Genomic DNA, 17008 nt, shown 5'->3' with positions numbered 1-17008 from the left:
CACAATTACTCCCAACCACACAAGCCCACAATATGACCCTCCATCCTCACAAAGCCACTTATAATCTTGATCCCACCTCTCTCTCACACTCATCAATTTTACCGGCATGCAGTCTCTCTTCCATTCAACTAACCCCTAAATGTAGTCACACACGCAATCTCATCACGGTCTCACACTCGGGCCCTCCTTCACCCACTCTCGCATACGTGACTGGGCTTGTGGATTTCTCCCCTTCAAACTCCCTAGGCTGCTTTGGTCCCAGACACTCACGTCCTGCATTCGGGTTCGCTCTTCTGGCTCCCCGACACTTTCCGCAGCAGCTTGCCTCTAGGCATCTGCGCGCTCCCAGGGCAAAGCGTAATTCCTACCAGCCTCCTGGGCATTTAACTGAGGCCAAGTCCCGCCTCAGCGCCTAGGGAACGCAGTCTATCTTGGCCGGGTCCACTCCGCCGCTGGCAAAGTCCTGGACTACATTTCCCAGCAGGCCGTGAGGCCCAGGATGTTGCAGGGTGAGCGCCAAAACCTGAAAGAACCGCAACTTGAGGCTGCGATGTGTCAAAGAAGTTGCACTAGACAAGGTAAACAGATAAGGAAGGCTTATTATAAAGACTATCGCAGTAGGGAAGAGAGATTGAACTCAACTGGGTATGTAACAGTAGCTGGGGATTTATAGCCACTGGGCAGGGTGATGGAGTCAGTGCGGTCGACTTGACTAAAGTTTGGTCGAGGGAGTTCTTGTCAGCTGAGACTCGCGGAAGCTTCAGGTGCGCTGCCGGCTCCAGGCTTCCGCGGCCAGGGGGAATCAGGATGAAGAGGAGATAGCTTTTGGTAGCCTGTCGCTTTCTGGACTACATCTCCCAGAGGCCTCTAGGCCTAGTGCTCCTTCCCGCGAGAACTAGACCTTCTCCTGAGGAGTGGACGGGATTTTCTGACGGGTTGGGGCAAACGGCCTCAGGGTGCTGTACGAGGTGCTGGACTCTATTTGTTTCAAGTAGAGTGGAGCAGTGCTGACCAGACCGGAGGAGTCGTAGGTGAGATGGCCTGGAGCCCGGGGTTGGAGCCGGGAGTGTCTGGAACCTCCGGCCTCTACGGGAGCCAGCTGGGAAGGGGCGATCGTGAGGAGTGTGTGTCTGATTGTGGTTGTGTCTCTGTGTCTGTGTGACCTTGTACCAAACTGTGAGGGCGGGAGACGGGCTTGATTGTGGATTTGATTGTGCAGGTGTGTTGGGGGTTTAATTGTGTGACCGGGTGTGGCACTGTTTGCGAGTGTGAGGTTCCTTGACCGCGGTTGTAAAACTGTGTATACACTTGGGATGTGTGTGTGTGTATTTATGATCATTTGCTGAGCCGTGGGTGTGGGATGGCTTAACTGTGAGATTTGTGTCTGTTTCTCCTTGGAATGTGTGTGTGTGTGTGATATTGTTGGTGGTAGGGTGCGTGTGAATTTGTCATTGTGTCCCCATGATGTATGTCACTGGGAATGTGAGTACGTGGGGGTGCCTATGACTGCGATTGTGACTGACTGTCCCCGGGGTGTGTATGATTGCGTGGCCGTCTGCAGCCCATTTTGTTGAGGTATGGGGTGCCTGTGTGCCCGTGGTGTGAGTTCCTATGATTATGTATCCATATAGCACTGTAGGTGTGGGGCGCCTTTGTCTGTGCCTTTGTGACTCCAGCGCTCTTTTACCAGGAGACCTCTGTGAGCTCAGGGACACATTCTGCCCAGAACTGCAAATGACCGTGCTTGTCTGTAATGCTGGTATTGAGCAGGACGCCCAAGACTTGTCTGACCTAATATCTGTAGGTGGTGGGTGGTAGGTTGACTTGGGCTTCCAGAGAGCCTGGTTTTTCCTGACTCCTTTCTCTCTCTCCAACTCTTCTCTGCTTGCAGAGTCTTCCAGAGTGGAGTAAAGAATGGCTGTTGAACATCCACAAGGCACCTGCAAGGTAGCTTGTCGTTTCCCCTTGTTTCCTGAAATCCTCTTTTCTATGTCAGGATATGACTTGGTTTCCTTCTCTTGAAAATTCTTGCCTGTCAGGTGACCTGATCTATGGAATTTTTCCTTTGAGAAATGTGATTTGCTCCAAAACCCAACCCACACACGTGACTTTCTCTTCCTAATTTGACAAATGGTTTAATTTTTCTTTATGCCCTCTTAAAAAAATATATTCCTTTTTTATTATAAAATGAAATTATCTTAAATAATTTCAAAAGTACAATTCCCAATGAAGAAAATTTAAATTCCCAGTTAAAACCATTGCTAACTTTTTGATAATTTCTTCCCAGTATGTTTTATGTAACATATATAAAGTGTGATATTTAAAAATTGATTTTACTCAGCATTTACCGTTTTATAGCCTACACTTTCACATAAAATTATATTTAAGTATTTCCCCACATAATTTAATATTGGAAACATTTTTAGAGGTGCATATTTATTTGAATGTCTGTCTTTTTTTTTCTTTCAAATTAGATACAGAAATGGCATTTAACACCCATTTGTGCAAATAATTATAAAGACCGATGTAAGGAATACCCAGGTCAAGAAAAAGAATACAGCCATCTCTAAAGCAGCCTCTGATGTACCCCTCCACAATCACAAACAATTATACTCTTCTGGTGATAACCACTGTGATCATTTCTTTGTCTTTCATTAGAGCTTTGATATGAATTCCAAAACCACATAGATTTAGTTTTTGTCTGTTTTCTATCTTTGTATGAATAGACATTCTTTTGTGTCTTTTTTCATGAAAAACGTTTGTGAGCTTCATTCATATTTCCTATAACTACAGTTCATTTTTTTCCATTGCTCTCTATATACTATCTTGTATAATAGTATCAGTTTACTACTTATCTATTCTACTCTTCATGGACATTTGACTTGCTTCTAGTTTTTGGCTGCTATAAGCAATGTGACTACAAATGTTTTGTGCACATATTTTGGTACACATGTGCTTGTATTTCTTTAATATATATACTAAAATTGTAATTAAATTGTTGAGGGATTGGGTTTGCGCATCTTCAATTTTACTAGACAGTGCCGGACTGTTCTCTAAATATACTATGCAAGTTTTTTACTTGAATCAGCAGTTTAAAAAGGCTCCTTTTGTTTCACAGTCATGCCAGCTCTTGGCATTGTCACACTTTAAAATTTTTGCCAATTTGGTAGATACCTAGTGTTATCACATTTAATTGATATGCCTGTATTATCAATGAAATTGAACACTAATTCTTGCCCGCCTGGATATCCTCTTTTGTGAAATGCTTGTTCAAATACTTTGCCAATTTTTAACTGGGTTGTTTTTCTCTAACTGATTTATAGCAGTTGAATATATATATAAAATATATATACATAATATGTATCTTCTATATTTTAGTTTACTGTCAGTTGCACATGTGACAAATATTATCTTCTACTCTGACTTGGTTTTTCACTCTGGTGTCTTTGGGTGAATAGAGGTTTTGGATTTCAATGTGATGAAATCTTTTTCAATAGTGCTGTTTAAGAAATTTTCTGCTACCTCAAGGTAGTGAAGATTTTCTTGTGTTCTCTTCTAAAAGCTTCCTCGTTTTTAGCTTTAACATGTATGTTTTTACACTACCTGGAATTGATTTGTGTAGGGTAGGGATTCAATTTCATTTTATCCCCCATGTGAGTATCCAGTTGCTCCAGTATCATTTATTGAAAAGTTCATCTTTTCTACACTGAGCTGCAGTGCCATTGTAGCCAAAAATCAAGTGACCATTATGGCCACGTCTGTTTCTGGACTTTATGTTTTGTTCCATTGCTCTGTTTGTCTCCCCTTGCAGCAATACTCTGCTATCTTATTCACTGTGACTTTATAATATTTGGAACAAGTCCTCTTACCTTCTTGTTCCTCAAGAATGTCTTGGCTGTTTGTGTTTCTTTGCATATTCCATATACATTTTTGAAATAGTTTGGTTCCACTCAAACATCTTTTGGGATTTTGATCGAATTGCATTGTGTCTATAATTATGTGAGTAGAAATTTGGGGAATCTTCTAATAACATGAATCTCTCAATTGATATTACATTTTCTGCATGTTTCTCATCAAAGTCTTGATTATCTCCTGTAAATAGTCTTTGGCAGGGACTTCCCTGGCGGTCCAGTGGTTAAGACTCCGAGCTCCTGATGCAGGGGGCAGAGGTTCGATCCCTGGTCAGGGAAGTAAGATCGCACATACCGCAAGGCGCTGCCAGAAAAAAAAAAATAGTCCTGGCAAATAGGAATAATTTAATCCATCGTATATAGTATTTCCCTTTTGCGTTGACTGCCAGGAATTTGAGCACTTCAGAAATGATCAATTGTAGTAATAATCTTAGCCTGGGTTTTTGACATTGAATACCTATGATGTATGACCTTTGTGTATGATTAAAATTTTTTCTTTATTCTTAGCCTCCTCAAATACATTTTTGGAAGCGGGGGATATAAAAATGAGATATAGACTTAGATACAGATGTAGATATTTATTGTCTAATATTTTTATTTTAATAACATTCTTGTCTAATCAAGTCAGATTTGTGTGGTACCTTTTGCTGTTCTCCCTATATTATATTTCTTTTTTAACTACTCTTTCCACTTCTCTTCCCCAGCCCCCTCAACCCCCTCCCCCACACTCTCCTCCATCAGGCAGTGTCTGCCTCTACCTCTTTGCCATCTATTCTCACTAACACTTTAGTTTAAATATTGGCTCCCTCAGAAAAAAAAGAAACAAATCATCCCTCGGGTTATTTTACCTACACTACTAGTCTCTGTAACATGGTATAAAAATTAGGGATTCTAGTATCAAATGTGACATCTGATCTCAGCTACACCACCTATGAGCTGTTTAACCTGTAAACAAGAGGTTCTCATTCTCAATGTTGTTGAGAATGAAATAAGATATATAGAACACTTGGTACACATCAGAAATCCAATAAATGTTAGCTCCCCTCTCCTTTATTTCCCATTCTTGGGACCTCTAAATCAATTATGGTATAAAGTGGTTGCCTAAAAGTCTTTTGGTGGGTCCCAAAGTCTTTTGGTGGGTCCCAAAAGATTTTTTTTTAAATTGCTGAGGTATAATCGACATATAACATTATATTTGTTTCAGATGTACAACGTAATGATTCAATATTTGTACATACAGTTGACCGTTAATGTGGAGGTTAGGAGCGCTGACTCTGCACAATCAAAAATCTTCATATCACTTACAGTCTGTCCTCCATATCCATAGTTCCTCTGTATCTGCATTCTCGGATTTAACCAACCACAGATCCTGTAGTACTATAGTATTTACTACTGAAATAAATCTGCTTATAAGTAAAACTACTCAGTTCAAACCCATGTTGTTCAAGGGTCAACTGTATTGCAAAATGATCACCACAGTAAGTCTAGTTAACATCCATCACCATACATAGTTACAATTTTTTTTCTTATGAATTTTAAGATTTAATCTCTTCATAACTTTCAAATGCGATACAGTATTATTAAGTCTACACCATGCTGTACATTATATCCCCAAGCTTTATTTATTTTATAACCAGAAGTTTGTACCTTTTGACCCCCTTTACCCATTTCACCCAACCCCACCCCCTCACCCCCTGTCTCTGGCAACCAACAATCTGTTCTCTGTATCTATGAGCTTGGTTTTTGTTTGCTTATTTGTTTAAATTCCACATATAAGTGAGATCATAGGGTATTTTTCTTTGTCTTACTTCACTTAGCATAATACCCTCATGGTCCCTCCACACGGTTGCAAATGGCAAGATTTCATTATTTTTCATGGCTGACTAGTATTCCATTGTGTATTGCCTACCTATTGTTATATTATTTGAATAGTTTGTATTATGTATTTGAATTTTTTAATTTTATGTCTCTGTGCTTGTACCTGTGCCATGTTTAGATCATTTCTTTTTTAAAATCTTTGAATACTTGGTCAAATATGTCACTTTTCTGAAGATAGCTGTATACTTTATTTCTTTCATTACAAAAAAATTATTTATTACAACAAATTTGTAAAACACAGAGAAGCACAAATAAGTAACAAAAGTTATCTATAATCCTGTCAGTTAAAGACAACTGCTGTCAATACTGAGAATTCATTTCTAAATGTGATCATACTATGGCTACTGACCTGTAACCTGCCTTTATCATGCCAAAATATCAATACATTGTGAACAACTGTCCATGTCTTTACACATTTATCTTTACCATGAGTTGTAATGCCCTTATCATGTTACCATTTTACCAAGCCCCCTTTTTTGAACATGGTTTGCTTACAAATTATTGCCATTATAAACAATGAGCATCTCCTTAGACTGAATGCTAGTGCTTTCCTTTTTAAATTTTATTTTTAGTTAAATTATATTTAGTTAATAATCATAATTTTGTTATAAAAATAATTTGTATGTTGTGAAGGGGTTCAGGTCTGATGTAACTACAATCCCCAATCCAAGGTATCTACTCAAAGTACCCAAAGGTAGCCACTGTTATCAGTTAATTATTTATCCTTTTAAAATATCCTTTTACATGCATACACATGTAAATGTGTATGTGGTACTGTTTTGTCACTTAAAAATATTTCTATATAAAAAGGATTATAAGTGTATCCTGCAAAATGTGGAAAGTAAATGAATTATAGAGTGGATCCAAGGATTGAGTTGGTTCACATAAAACACTTAAAAGAGGACCTGCCCATTTACTTAGTGTCAGTTAGTTATTGTTACTGTTTGTGCTTTTTATTCTGTGTGGAGAATTGTTCACTTAAGTATAGAGCTCATTTTAATTGCTTCATGTAAGGCCATATTTTATAATATGAAATCATGGAGATAATAGAGTACACATATTCTAAACTTCAGTAAACACTTCCAGTACACTCAGCTCTCTCTGCTAGAACCTGTGTTTCCACTGCCATTAGGTTACTTTTGGCTGCATAAGGCAGAAAAACACAACTGCAACAAATAGAACAGAGAGTTAATTATTTCATTTAATTTAAGCTGGTTATTCTTAACCTTGGTTACTGATGTCTGGGTCCCACTCCCAGCGATTCTGATTTAATTGGTCTGGGATATAACCTGGACATCATCATTTTTAAAAGATCACTAGGTAATTCTAGTGTGCTGCCACAGTTGAGAATTAATGACTTAAAGTCATACAAGATGACAAGAAAAACATTAAGAGTTAATTGGTCTGGAGTGGGGTTCAAGCTTTAGAATTTTTAAAAAAGCTACCTAATTGATTCTAATAGCAATCAATTCAGAACCACTGGCCTAGGCAAATCATGATTCATTTTCTGGAGCTGATGAAAAAAAGCTATGGAAAAAAATTCTTGTAGCAAGGAAGTAGAGGAGGGATGATTTTGAGGGGGGCAGTCAGTAGTATCTGTCATACCTGTGCCCTTACCAGCAATTAACAATAGGAAAATATCACCGTTTGGTCATTTTAGTGGTGTTTTGGGATAAAACCTAAAGGAGATGGTATACATACATGTTTAATCAGCAGTCTTCATTTTTTTTCAAAAGCAAGGTTTGACTTTTGTGAATCTTATATATTTTAAATCTTCATTAATTTTTTTCTGCTTTTTTTTTGAGATTCTTTTGTTGCAGTATTGAATTCAAATCAGTTTTATTTTTTAAAAGGAGTTTAATGTTATTAAATTTTCTTTTTGGGGGGGTAATTTTCTTTCCTATGTCCAGGTTTTTTACATGTATTGATCTCCTTTTCACTTCATTTCTAGGTATTTTATATTTCTATTTAGTTTCATATTTAACATGAGAATTATTTAGGAATATGTCTTGTTTTGGGTAACTTTTAAATTTTGATTAAGTTTCAAACTTGCAGGAAAGTTACAAGAATAGTACCAAGTATTCTTGGGTACTCTTTGCTCAGATTCACCAATTGTTTACATTTTGCCCCATTTGTATTATCATTCCTGTGTGCACTTGCAATTGTTCTGCGTATCTATATATGCATGTGAGGACACACACACATACACAATACACACATTTTATCTGAACCATTTAAGAATAAGTTGCAGACATTTGCCTCTTTACCCTTAAACACTTCAGTGTGTTATTTCCTAAGAACAAGAGTATTCTCTTACATAACCACAGTACAGTCACTAAAATAAGAAATTTAAACAACAGTGCAATACTGTTATGTAACAGTCCATATACAAAATTTTTTGCTAGTCTCAATAATATTCTTTGTAGCAATTCATCCTACTTACACCACACCCTCTCTCCCTGACTTGCTATCCAGGATACAGTCTAGGATCACACACTGAATTTAGTTATCATGTCTCTTTTTAGTCTTTTTTTTTTTAAAGATTTAATTTTATTTATTTTTGGCTACCTTGGGTCTTCGTTGCTGCAGGCTCAGTAGTTGTGGCACGTGGGCTTAATTGCACCGCAGCATGTGGGATCTTCCCGGACGAGGGCTCAAACCTGTATCCCCTGCATTGACAGGTGGATTCTTAACCACTGCACCACCAGGGAAGCCCCTTGGATTCATTTTTTAATCTGCTCCTTATTGTGGTTACGTTATTCATTTCAAATTCTTTTAGGTTCATTTATTCCCTTTGTATTCTGTTTGATTTTTTAATTAATATTAATCCATTCTTGTTTATTTGATTGTATGAACATGGTTCCAAACATTAAAACTATACAAAAAGATACAGTTAGTGTCACTGTGCTCCCATAACCTTCGTTTTAGTGAATATTGTGCACTGAATTGTGTCCCCCCACCAAATTCATATGTTGAAGCTCTAACCCCCCAGTACTTTACAATATGACTATATTTGGAGACAGGGTTTTAAAAGAGATGATTAAAACGAGGCTGTTAGGGTGAATCCTAAACCAATCTGACTGGTATCCTTATATGAGAGGAAATTTAGACACACAAAGAGACACCAGGGATGCTCACACAGAGGAAAGACCATGTGAGAACACAGTGAGAAAGTAACCATCTGCAAGCCAAGGAGAGAGGCCTCAAAAGAAAACAAACTTGCTGACACCTTGATCTTGGACTTCTAATCTCCAGAACTGTAAGCAAATAAGTTTCTGTTGTTTATATCATCCAGTCTGTGGTATTTTGGTTTGGCAGCCCTTGCAAACTAATAGTAAGTTATTTCCTCCTGGCTCATAGTGTCTACTTGTTCCTCTGGAACATGCTGAGGTTGGACCCTTGTTACAGGTCTAGTGGCAACAGAATGGTTCTGGTGGGTCATGAGGAGAATTAGCATGCCTTTTCAGGTACTGCTCCAGGTGATGTTATTATAGGGTTTTCAGTCAGAGGAAAGCTAGTCTCCCAGACACTGGATTGCAAGCTTCCTCCACTGGTAAGAGAGGCCCAAAGCAAGTTGGAGGTTCAAGATTGTCAGTTTCATCTGGGTCCCAACCAGATGTCCCAGTTCCATATTTAAGGATATCATTCTTTCCCAATCAAGTCTCTACCTTTCACATGGAAATCATGGCAAGACTATGAATTCCTATTTATTTCCTTCCTGTTTCTTGGTTTACTCCAAGAAAACTCCAGATATCAAAATGGGTTTTCGATGCAGATGGCATGTAAGGAGAGATAAATGTGTTAAATTTGTTGTGAGTTCTAGCATATCTGAAAGGGCTGTTTCAACCAGTGCATTGGTTCTTTGGCAGGGCATGGGATTCTAATTATTATTTTCTCTCAGAAATTTGAACTTAGGACTTCTGGCTTAGAATATTTTTGGGAACTCCAAAGCTATTTTCGTTCCTGGTCTTTTATTTATGCACTGCGTTTTTACTGTTTGGATTCTTTTAGGGTATTTTCCTTGTTCCTACTGTCCTGGAACCTAATGAAATTATATCTTAGTGTGAATAATTTTTATTCTTTATACTAGGTACCAAGCGAGCCCATTTAATGTGGAGATTTGTGTCCTTCAGTTCTGGAAAATCTTCTTAAATGCTACTTTTAAAAACAATATGTTTCTGTTTTCTTTGAAAGTTTTCCAACATACAGAAAATTAGAAATAATATTCAGTTCTTTGCCCCATATAGCCATCAGCTAAAATCACCAATTGTTAACATCTTACCACATTTGCTTTATTTTTCTAAATACACACACACGCGTGCATGTGCATGCGTGTCCATTTTTTTCCCCTGAATCATTTGAAAATAAGTTGGGGAAATCCTGACATTTTACCCTTAATACTTTTAGCGTGCATCTCCTAAATATAAGGACATTTTCCAAACAATAACAATGACATATCAAATCTTTGAAAATTAATATAAACTCACTAGTACCACCTCAAACATTTCATGTTCAAATCTCTCCAGTGGTTCCCCCAAATGTCTTTTTTTAGCTTATGTTATGTTTTTGTTTATTTACTTGGTTGTTTGTTTGCTTGATCTCAGGTCCAATCAGGATTCATGTATTATTTTGGTTGTTGGGCTTCATTGGTCTCTTTTAATCTAGAACAGCCTCTCATTTTTGTTTGTTTTACATGACACTGAATTCAAGACAGTTGCCTTATAGAATGTCTCACAACCTCCATTTGTCTGATGGTTTTCTTATGGAAATAGGAGGCTTAGATTCAGCTTACCTATTTTGACAAAGGTGGTACAGTGTATTCTATTGCATTACATCAGAAGGCAGAGTGTCAGGTTGTTCCACTGTTGATGATACCAAGTTTCATCATTTAAGGTTAAATGATGGTACTGAGTACCAAACCTTTCCAGTATAAAGGTACATGTTTCCCTTTTTAATTAGTAAATCATATGTGGATTGATGCTAAGAGACTAAGTGAATATCCGTTATCTTGACCATTCACTTTCTGATTTTAGAATCCATTGAGAATCCTTGCCTGAATCAATTATTAGATTGGTGATTTCAAAATGGCAATTTTCAGATTCCTTCATTCCTTCTAACATCCTGCCTGATACTTGGCAGATGCTTAGCACACTTTAAAGAATGATCTCCCATTAGATGTTCACCTGGCTTGCATGACCTTCCAATGTCTTTCCTATTTTCTGTTCTTTTTTTAATTGAAGTATAGTTGATTTACAATATTGTGATAGTTTCAGGTGTACAGCAAAGTGATTCAGTTATATATATATATATATATGTATATATATACATATATATATATACACATATGTATATATTTCAGATTATTTTCCATTATAGGTTATATAGGAATATAGTTCCCTGTGTTATACATTTCCTATTTTCTACTTCCATATTTTTGTACTTTTTAAAGAGATTTTTCATTTATCCTTTAACTCGTCTAATGATATGTTTTTATTCCCACTTTATATTTTCATTTTCTAAGTATTCTTTTTTGCCTCTTATTCCTTTTATGTTATCCTATGCTTCTATCATGTGAAATGGCTTCTCATATCCCTCTGAAGATATTAGTGGTGGCTTCTGGAATTTTGTTTTCCTATGTGGTTTCTCTTCTAAGTTCCTTTGGGCTTTGTTTAATCTCTTTTATGTTACAGGATTTCCTCAAATGATGATATTTGTATCAGTATTATAGAGTACCAGTATTATAGAGTGGACACTAAGAAGCTGATTTAACTTTTTGTATGCCAGTTAGTAGACCTTCTTAAGTATGTAATGCTCCCATTTCTTAAGACTTTCTGGGGTTTGCAGCATAAATCATCCCCTTCTGGGTTTTCCTTACTTTTGGGTTAGGTTTCATCTTTCTTTGTTAAGTTGTTCGTCATTTCTCTTCATGCTTTCCAGCTTCAAAAGTTTTGTTGCTATTTCCTCTTCAATTTTGACTTTGTGGGTTCCTTTTGTTAAAAAACCAGTTCATTCCTTTTAGTGAGATTTTTTTAAAGGACAGGAATAACCACATGTGATTCACTTTCACTGTTTGAGAGAAAGTATATCCTTTTCTAGAGAAATATTGTTTTTAGAAGTTTATTTTTAAGAATAATGAATTTTGAGACTAATTTATTATATTAGACATTCAGTAAATGTATTTTGATCTTTTTGTGTGTGCCAGGGTTCAAGCTGACTAAAGTAACAGACATTACCCTTGCCTTCCTCAATCTTGGCTCTGTGGTAGCAGACAGACGTTAAGCAAACATTCAAAAAAATATGAAATTTGCTGGGGACTTCCTGGCGGTCCAGTGGTTAAGACTTCACCTTCCCATACAGGGGTTGCGGTTTGATCCCTGGTCGGGGAGTTAAGATCCCACGTGCCTTGGGGACAAAAAACCAAAACTAAAACAGAAGCAATATTGTAACAAATTCAATAAAGGCTTTAAAAAATAAAGGAAATTTTCAATTGTAGGGGATAAATGTGTAATCATTCATTACCAAACTCTAAACACAAAGACAGGAAGAAAAAAAGAAAAGTTAAAAAAGTGCTTTAAAAATGGCGAGATGTGCAAAATTAAGACTGAGTAGTCAGAAAAGATATTTATTAGGGTATGCTAGTTAGCAGAGATCTGAACAATGACCAGGAACTTGCAGGTGAAGAGTGGGGGCAGTGGGAAGGGAGGTATGGAAGAATATTTCAAGCAGATTAAATTGTTGGGGGAGGGGCATGTTACAGTTTAGTGCATTTGAAGAACGAAGTAAGGCCAGTGTAACTATGGCTTATTGCTGATAGGAGAGAGGTATCATCTTGAAGAGGCAGGCAGTAGGCAGGTCTCTGAGGAATTTTAAAGACCAAGTTAAGGAGTGTGGATCTTATCCAAGGGACAGTGGGAAACCATTGAAGCATTCTGAGCAGAACAGTGCCAGACTGAATATCACTCTGGCTGTTAAGGGTGCAAAACTGGAAATGCAAGCAGCTAGATAAAATACTGCTTTCATATCCAAGTAAAAGATAATTTTGACTGGAATTATCTACTGACAGTGGGAATGGAAAGAACAATTTCAAGACATTTTTAGGCCGAGCCTAAACAAGCTTGCTGTTTGAGTATTGTAGGAAGAGAATGGAGCTGAAATGTTTTCACCTTTTGTGGCTTGAGTTATTTATTTGTTCAGGGTCTTAATTGATGTCTCTGAATCCTTTTATTTTCCTGGTCACTTTTATGGCATATAAGTCTTCCAAAATAATAGCTACCACACACTGTGGCGTTACTTTATACAACGGTGTAAATATCAATACATTAATGTGATTTCAGAATTATTTCAATAATCATCAGAGCTGGGGTTCAGAGTACTCATCTATCTGCATCCTCCTTGTAATTTTCCAGAAATATCACATTACCTCCTATCTTCTTGTCCCTTTTCTCTGATTTTAAAACTACATTCTCAATTACTCTGCTTTTGGCCTTTGCTAAGTCCCCTTTTTTGTTCTCCCAAGGTTCTCCCAAGGTTAGCCTCAAGACTTTGGATTTTACCAAATGGCATAAACAAACTATATTCTAACCACAACAGAATCTTCACTCTCTATTGCTCATTCCAGACTTACTCAGTTCATTAATATATAGATATAGATATAGATATATAGATATCTATATCTATATATCTATATATATATATAGTGTGTGTGTGTGTGTGTGTGTGTGTGTGGTACGTGGGCCTCTCACGCTTGTGGCCTCTCCCGTTGTGGAGCACAGGCTCCGGACGCGCAGGCTCAGTGGCCATGGCTTATGGGCCTAGCCACTCTGCGGCATGTGGGATCTTCCCAGACTGGGGCACGAACCTGTGTCCCCTGCATCAGCAGGTGGACTCTCAACCACTGTGCCACCAGGGAAGCCCCCATTAATCTTTCATCAAGATACTGCTACATCTGAAGTAACTTTCTCTTCTATCTCCATCAGATTATATGTAATTTATGACCATCTAGCCTAGATTTTTCCTTCCTGGTGTAGTTACTTAAAGCTCCAAACAACCCTAAGAAATGGGTTAAATGATAATTATACTCATTTTTAAATGTATATGACACTAGTTAACAAAATTGAGTTGGGGCCTGGACATCTTTATATTTATTGAGCTCCCCATGTCTTTAGGGTATTTTTAATCTAAATCACTATTTAGGAAGAATTGACTTAATCTATTTTCCTAAATAACTCCTTCACCTTCTAGTGTTTCTTCTCATTCTGTTTCCTTATCTGTTTGTCAAAATGCCCAATCATATATGAGAACTGTATAAGCCACTCTATATGAAAATGAGTTTCAGTTAAGTCTTTTCCTATCTATTATAAAAGTTTCATTTCTCCCAGAACACAAAAAAAGTGAATGTTTTTATATTTTCTTTCAGACTGTGAATCAATGTTGAGACCAAGAATTATTTCTGAAAAAGGATATTTATGGAATAGAATCATCCTGATGGGAGATAATGGAAAGACTTATAAAAAACAGCATTGAGTGTTCAAGTTTCAGAGGTGATTGGGAATGTAAAAGCCAGTTTGAGAGAAAACAGGAATCTCAGGAAGGACATTTCAGTCAAATGATATTTACTCCTGAAGACATACCCACTTTCAATATCCAGCATCAGAGAATTCATACTGATGAGAAACTCCTTGAATGTAAGGAATGTGGGAAGGATTTTAGTTTTGTATCAGTCCTTATTCGACATCAGCGAATTCATACTGGTGAGAAACCTTATGAATGTAAAGAATGTGGCAAGGCCTTTGGTAGTGGTGCAAACCTTGCTTACCATCAAAGAATTCATACGGGTGAAAAACCTTATGAATGTAATGAATGTGGGAAGGCCTTTGGTAGTGGCTCAAACCTTACTCACCATCAGCGAATTCACACTGGTGAGAAACCATATGAATGTAAGGAATGCGGGAAAGCCTTTAGTTTTGGATCAGGCCTTATTCGACATCAGATAATTCACAGTGGTGAAAAGCCTTATGAGTGTAAGGAATGTGGGAAGTCCTTTAGTTTTGAATCAGCCCTTACTCGGCATCACAGAATTCACACAGGTGAGAAACCTTATGAATGTAAGGATTGTGGGAAAGCCTTTGGCAGTGGTTCAAACCTTACTCAGCATCGAAGAATTCATACTGGTGAGAAACCTTATGAATGTAAAGCATGTGGAATGGCCTTTAGTAGTGGTTCAGCTCTTACGCGGCATCAAAGAATTCATACTGGTGAGAAACCATATATATGTAACAAATGTGGGAAGGCTTTTAGTTTTGGATCAGCCCTTACTCGACATCAAAGAATTCATACCGGTGAGAAACCTTATGTGTGTAAGGAATGTGGGAAGGCTTTCAATAGTGGCTCGGATCTCACTCAACATCAGAGAATTCACACTGGTGAGAAACCCTATGAGTGTAAGGAATGTGAGAAAGCCTTTAGAAGTGGTTCAAAACTTATTCAACATCAAAGAATGCACACTGGTGAGAAACCCTATGAGTGTAAGGAATGTGGGAAGGCCTTTAGTAGTGGTTCAGACCTCACTCAACATCAGAGAATTCATACTGGTGAGAAACCCTATGAATGTAAGGAATGTGGGAAGGCTTTTGCTAGTGGCTCAAAACTTATTCAACACCAGCTAATTCACACAGGTGAAAAACCCTATGAATGTAAAGAATGTAGAAAGTCCTTTAGTAGTGGTTCAGCCCTTAATAGGCACCAGAGGATACACACTGGTCAGAAACCCTATGAATGTAAGGAATGTGGGAAGACTTTTGGTACTGGCTTGAGCCGTACTCAACATCAGAGAATACATACTGGTGAGAAACTTTATGAATGTAAGGGCTGTGGGAAGGCTTTGGAGAGGGGTTCAGAAATTCAGCAACATAAGAAAAGTCATGCTGGTAAGAAGCTCTGTGAATGAGAAACTCTATAAATTGGAACTACATAATTAAGGAACCATACAATAAAGAGAATTCATACTAGTGAGAGTCCCTACAAATGTAATTAAGATACATATACTTATACTTTACCAGTTAGTCAGTCTGAGAAAATTCATACAGAAAATAAACACTCTGAATAAAATATTTGAATATTTTTATCTAAATTCATTACTTTCAGAAAATTCATACTTGTGAATATTATAAGTTGAAAAACCTTTTTATTGTATATTGCATTTATGTTAAGCATAGAAATTTATTTGGGGGCTAACCCTGCTACTTTCTTTTTAATGTTCTTAATTTTTTGTGAAGTATACAGAATTACTGATGCATTTTAAAATTATTTTAAATTATTGAGGGTCTAATTTACCCTTTTTCCCCTCCCCCATTTCTCATACTAACACCATTTATTTAATAACCATATCTATTTTTATATATTTTTATTGCATGTTTGATGGTAAGTTTATTTTTATACATATAAAGCTTCGATATCAGGTCAGTCTTTGTTTTTAAAATTTGCATATCTGTCTATGTATCTGTGTGTCACCCTGTTTGTGTTAAGTTACTGTTACTTTTACATATCCTTTAGTATCTTATGGATATGTACCTTTTGGAAGATTGTTTTATTTTCCTTTTAGAAACTTATACTATTCTTTTTGCAGAACAATTTTCCTCCATAAAAATGTAGATATGAGTAAAAAAGAAAATAGCTACAGTTATCTGTAATCTTACCAGTCATAGACAATCACTGTCAAATTTTTGGAGCAAATCCTGTAAGATTACATTTGGCATTGCTTTTGAGAGAAAGTGTGATTATGCTATAACCAGCCTTTAATATTCTTTGTCTGTGAATGTATTGTTACTAGTCCATTGGCTTAAAAGTATTTACCTGTTTTTATCAAACCCCCATTTTGTCAAATACTGAAATTTTTGCCATTATAAAGAGTTACCTTGTTGGCCCCTTTTGAATGTGTCTGCTTTATTTATTTGTTGTCCATTTTAGAGATAATATGTGGCTCTCTTCTGCTTTTACTGATTTATACATTATAGGTAAAATTGTACTTCCCTTTGACTAACATCCCGACCTTAGTTACTTCCCCAACATAACCAACTTACTTATTCTTCCAGATCCTTTTGTATGCATATATGATGTGTTTATGGTAATGTGGGCCTAATTAGTGTACTTCAGAGGTTGGTTATGGGGATTCTACAGTTGTGCCTATCACATAATAAATACTTGGTTAGTTTAGCCATCAT

General features: G+C 37.0%; 2 protein-coding genes across 6 annotated transcripts in view; one reads left to right on the top strand and one right to left on the bottom strand.

Annotated features, from left to right (window-relative positions):
• The window catches only part of LOC117198222 (zinc finger protein 790), a 39716-nt gene extending 39278 nt beyond the window's left edge, over positions 1 to 438 (bottom strand). Inside the window, exon 1 of one of the 2 annotated variants that reach the window (XM_033413736.2) lies at positions 271 to 438. The gene's annotated coding sequence lies outside the window, so the exon portion shown is untranslated. The remainder of the gene's footprint in view (positions 1 to 270) is intronic. The other variant, XM_033413734.2, reaches the window with a different exon arrangement.
• A 121-nt stretch (positions 439 to 559) lies between these two features.
• On the top strand, positions 560 to 17007 carry ZNF345 (zinc finger protein 345). 4 transcript variants are annotated; one of them, XM_049703019.1, is made up of 4 exons: positions 560 to 578; positions 1892 to 1947; positions 2475 to 9048; positions 14206 to 17007. In XM_049703019.1, the coding sequence occupies exon 4, from the start codon at positions 14284 to 14286 to the stop codon at positions 15733 to 15735; it is 1452 nt and encodes a 483-aa protein (XP_049558976.1). In that variant the 5' UTR covers positions 560 to 578; positions 1892 to 1947; positions 2475 to 9048; positions 14206 to 14283; the 3' UTR covers positions 15736 to 17007. The 4 variants fall into 4 exon arrangements, with proteins under 4 accessions (XP_049558976.1, XP_033269613.1, XP_033269611.1 ...); XM_049703018.1 differs by lacking the exon at positions 560 to 578 and adding an exon at positions 948 to 1031; XM_033413722.2 differs by lacking the exon at positions 2475 to 9048 and having other exon boundaries at positions 561 to 578.
• The last annotated feature ends 1 nt before the right edge of the window (position 17008 follows it).

This window comes from Orcinus orca, chromosome 20, assembly GCF_937001465.1.
Source record: "Orcinus orca chromosome 20, mOrcOrc1.1, whole genome shotgun sequence".
NCBI lineage: Eukaryota > Metazoa > Chordata > Mammalia > Artiodactyla > Delphinidae > Orcinus > Orcinus orca.
This window is presented reverse-complemented; position numbering and strand designations above follow the sequence as displayed.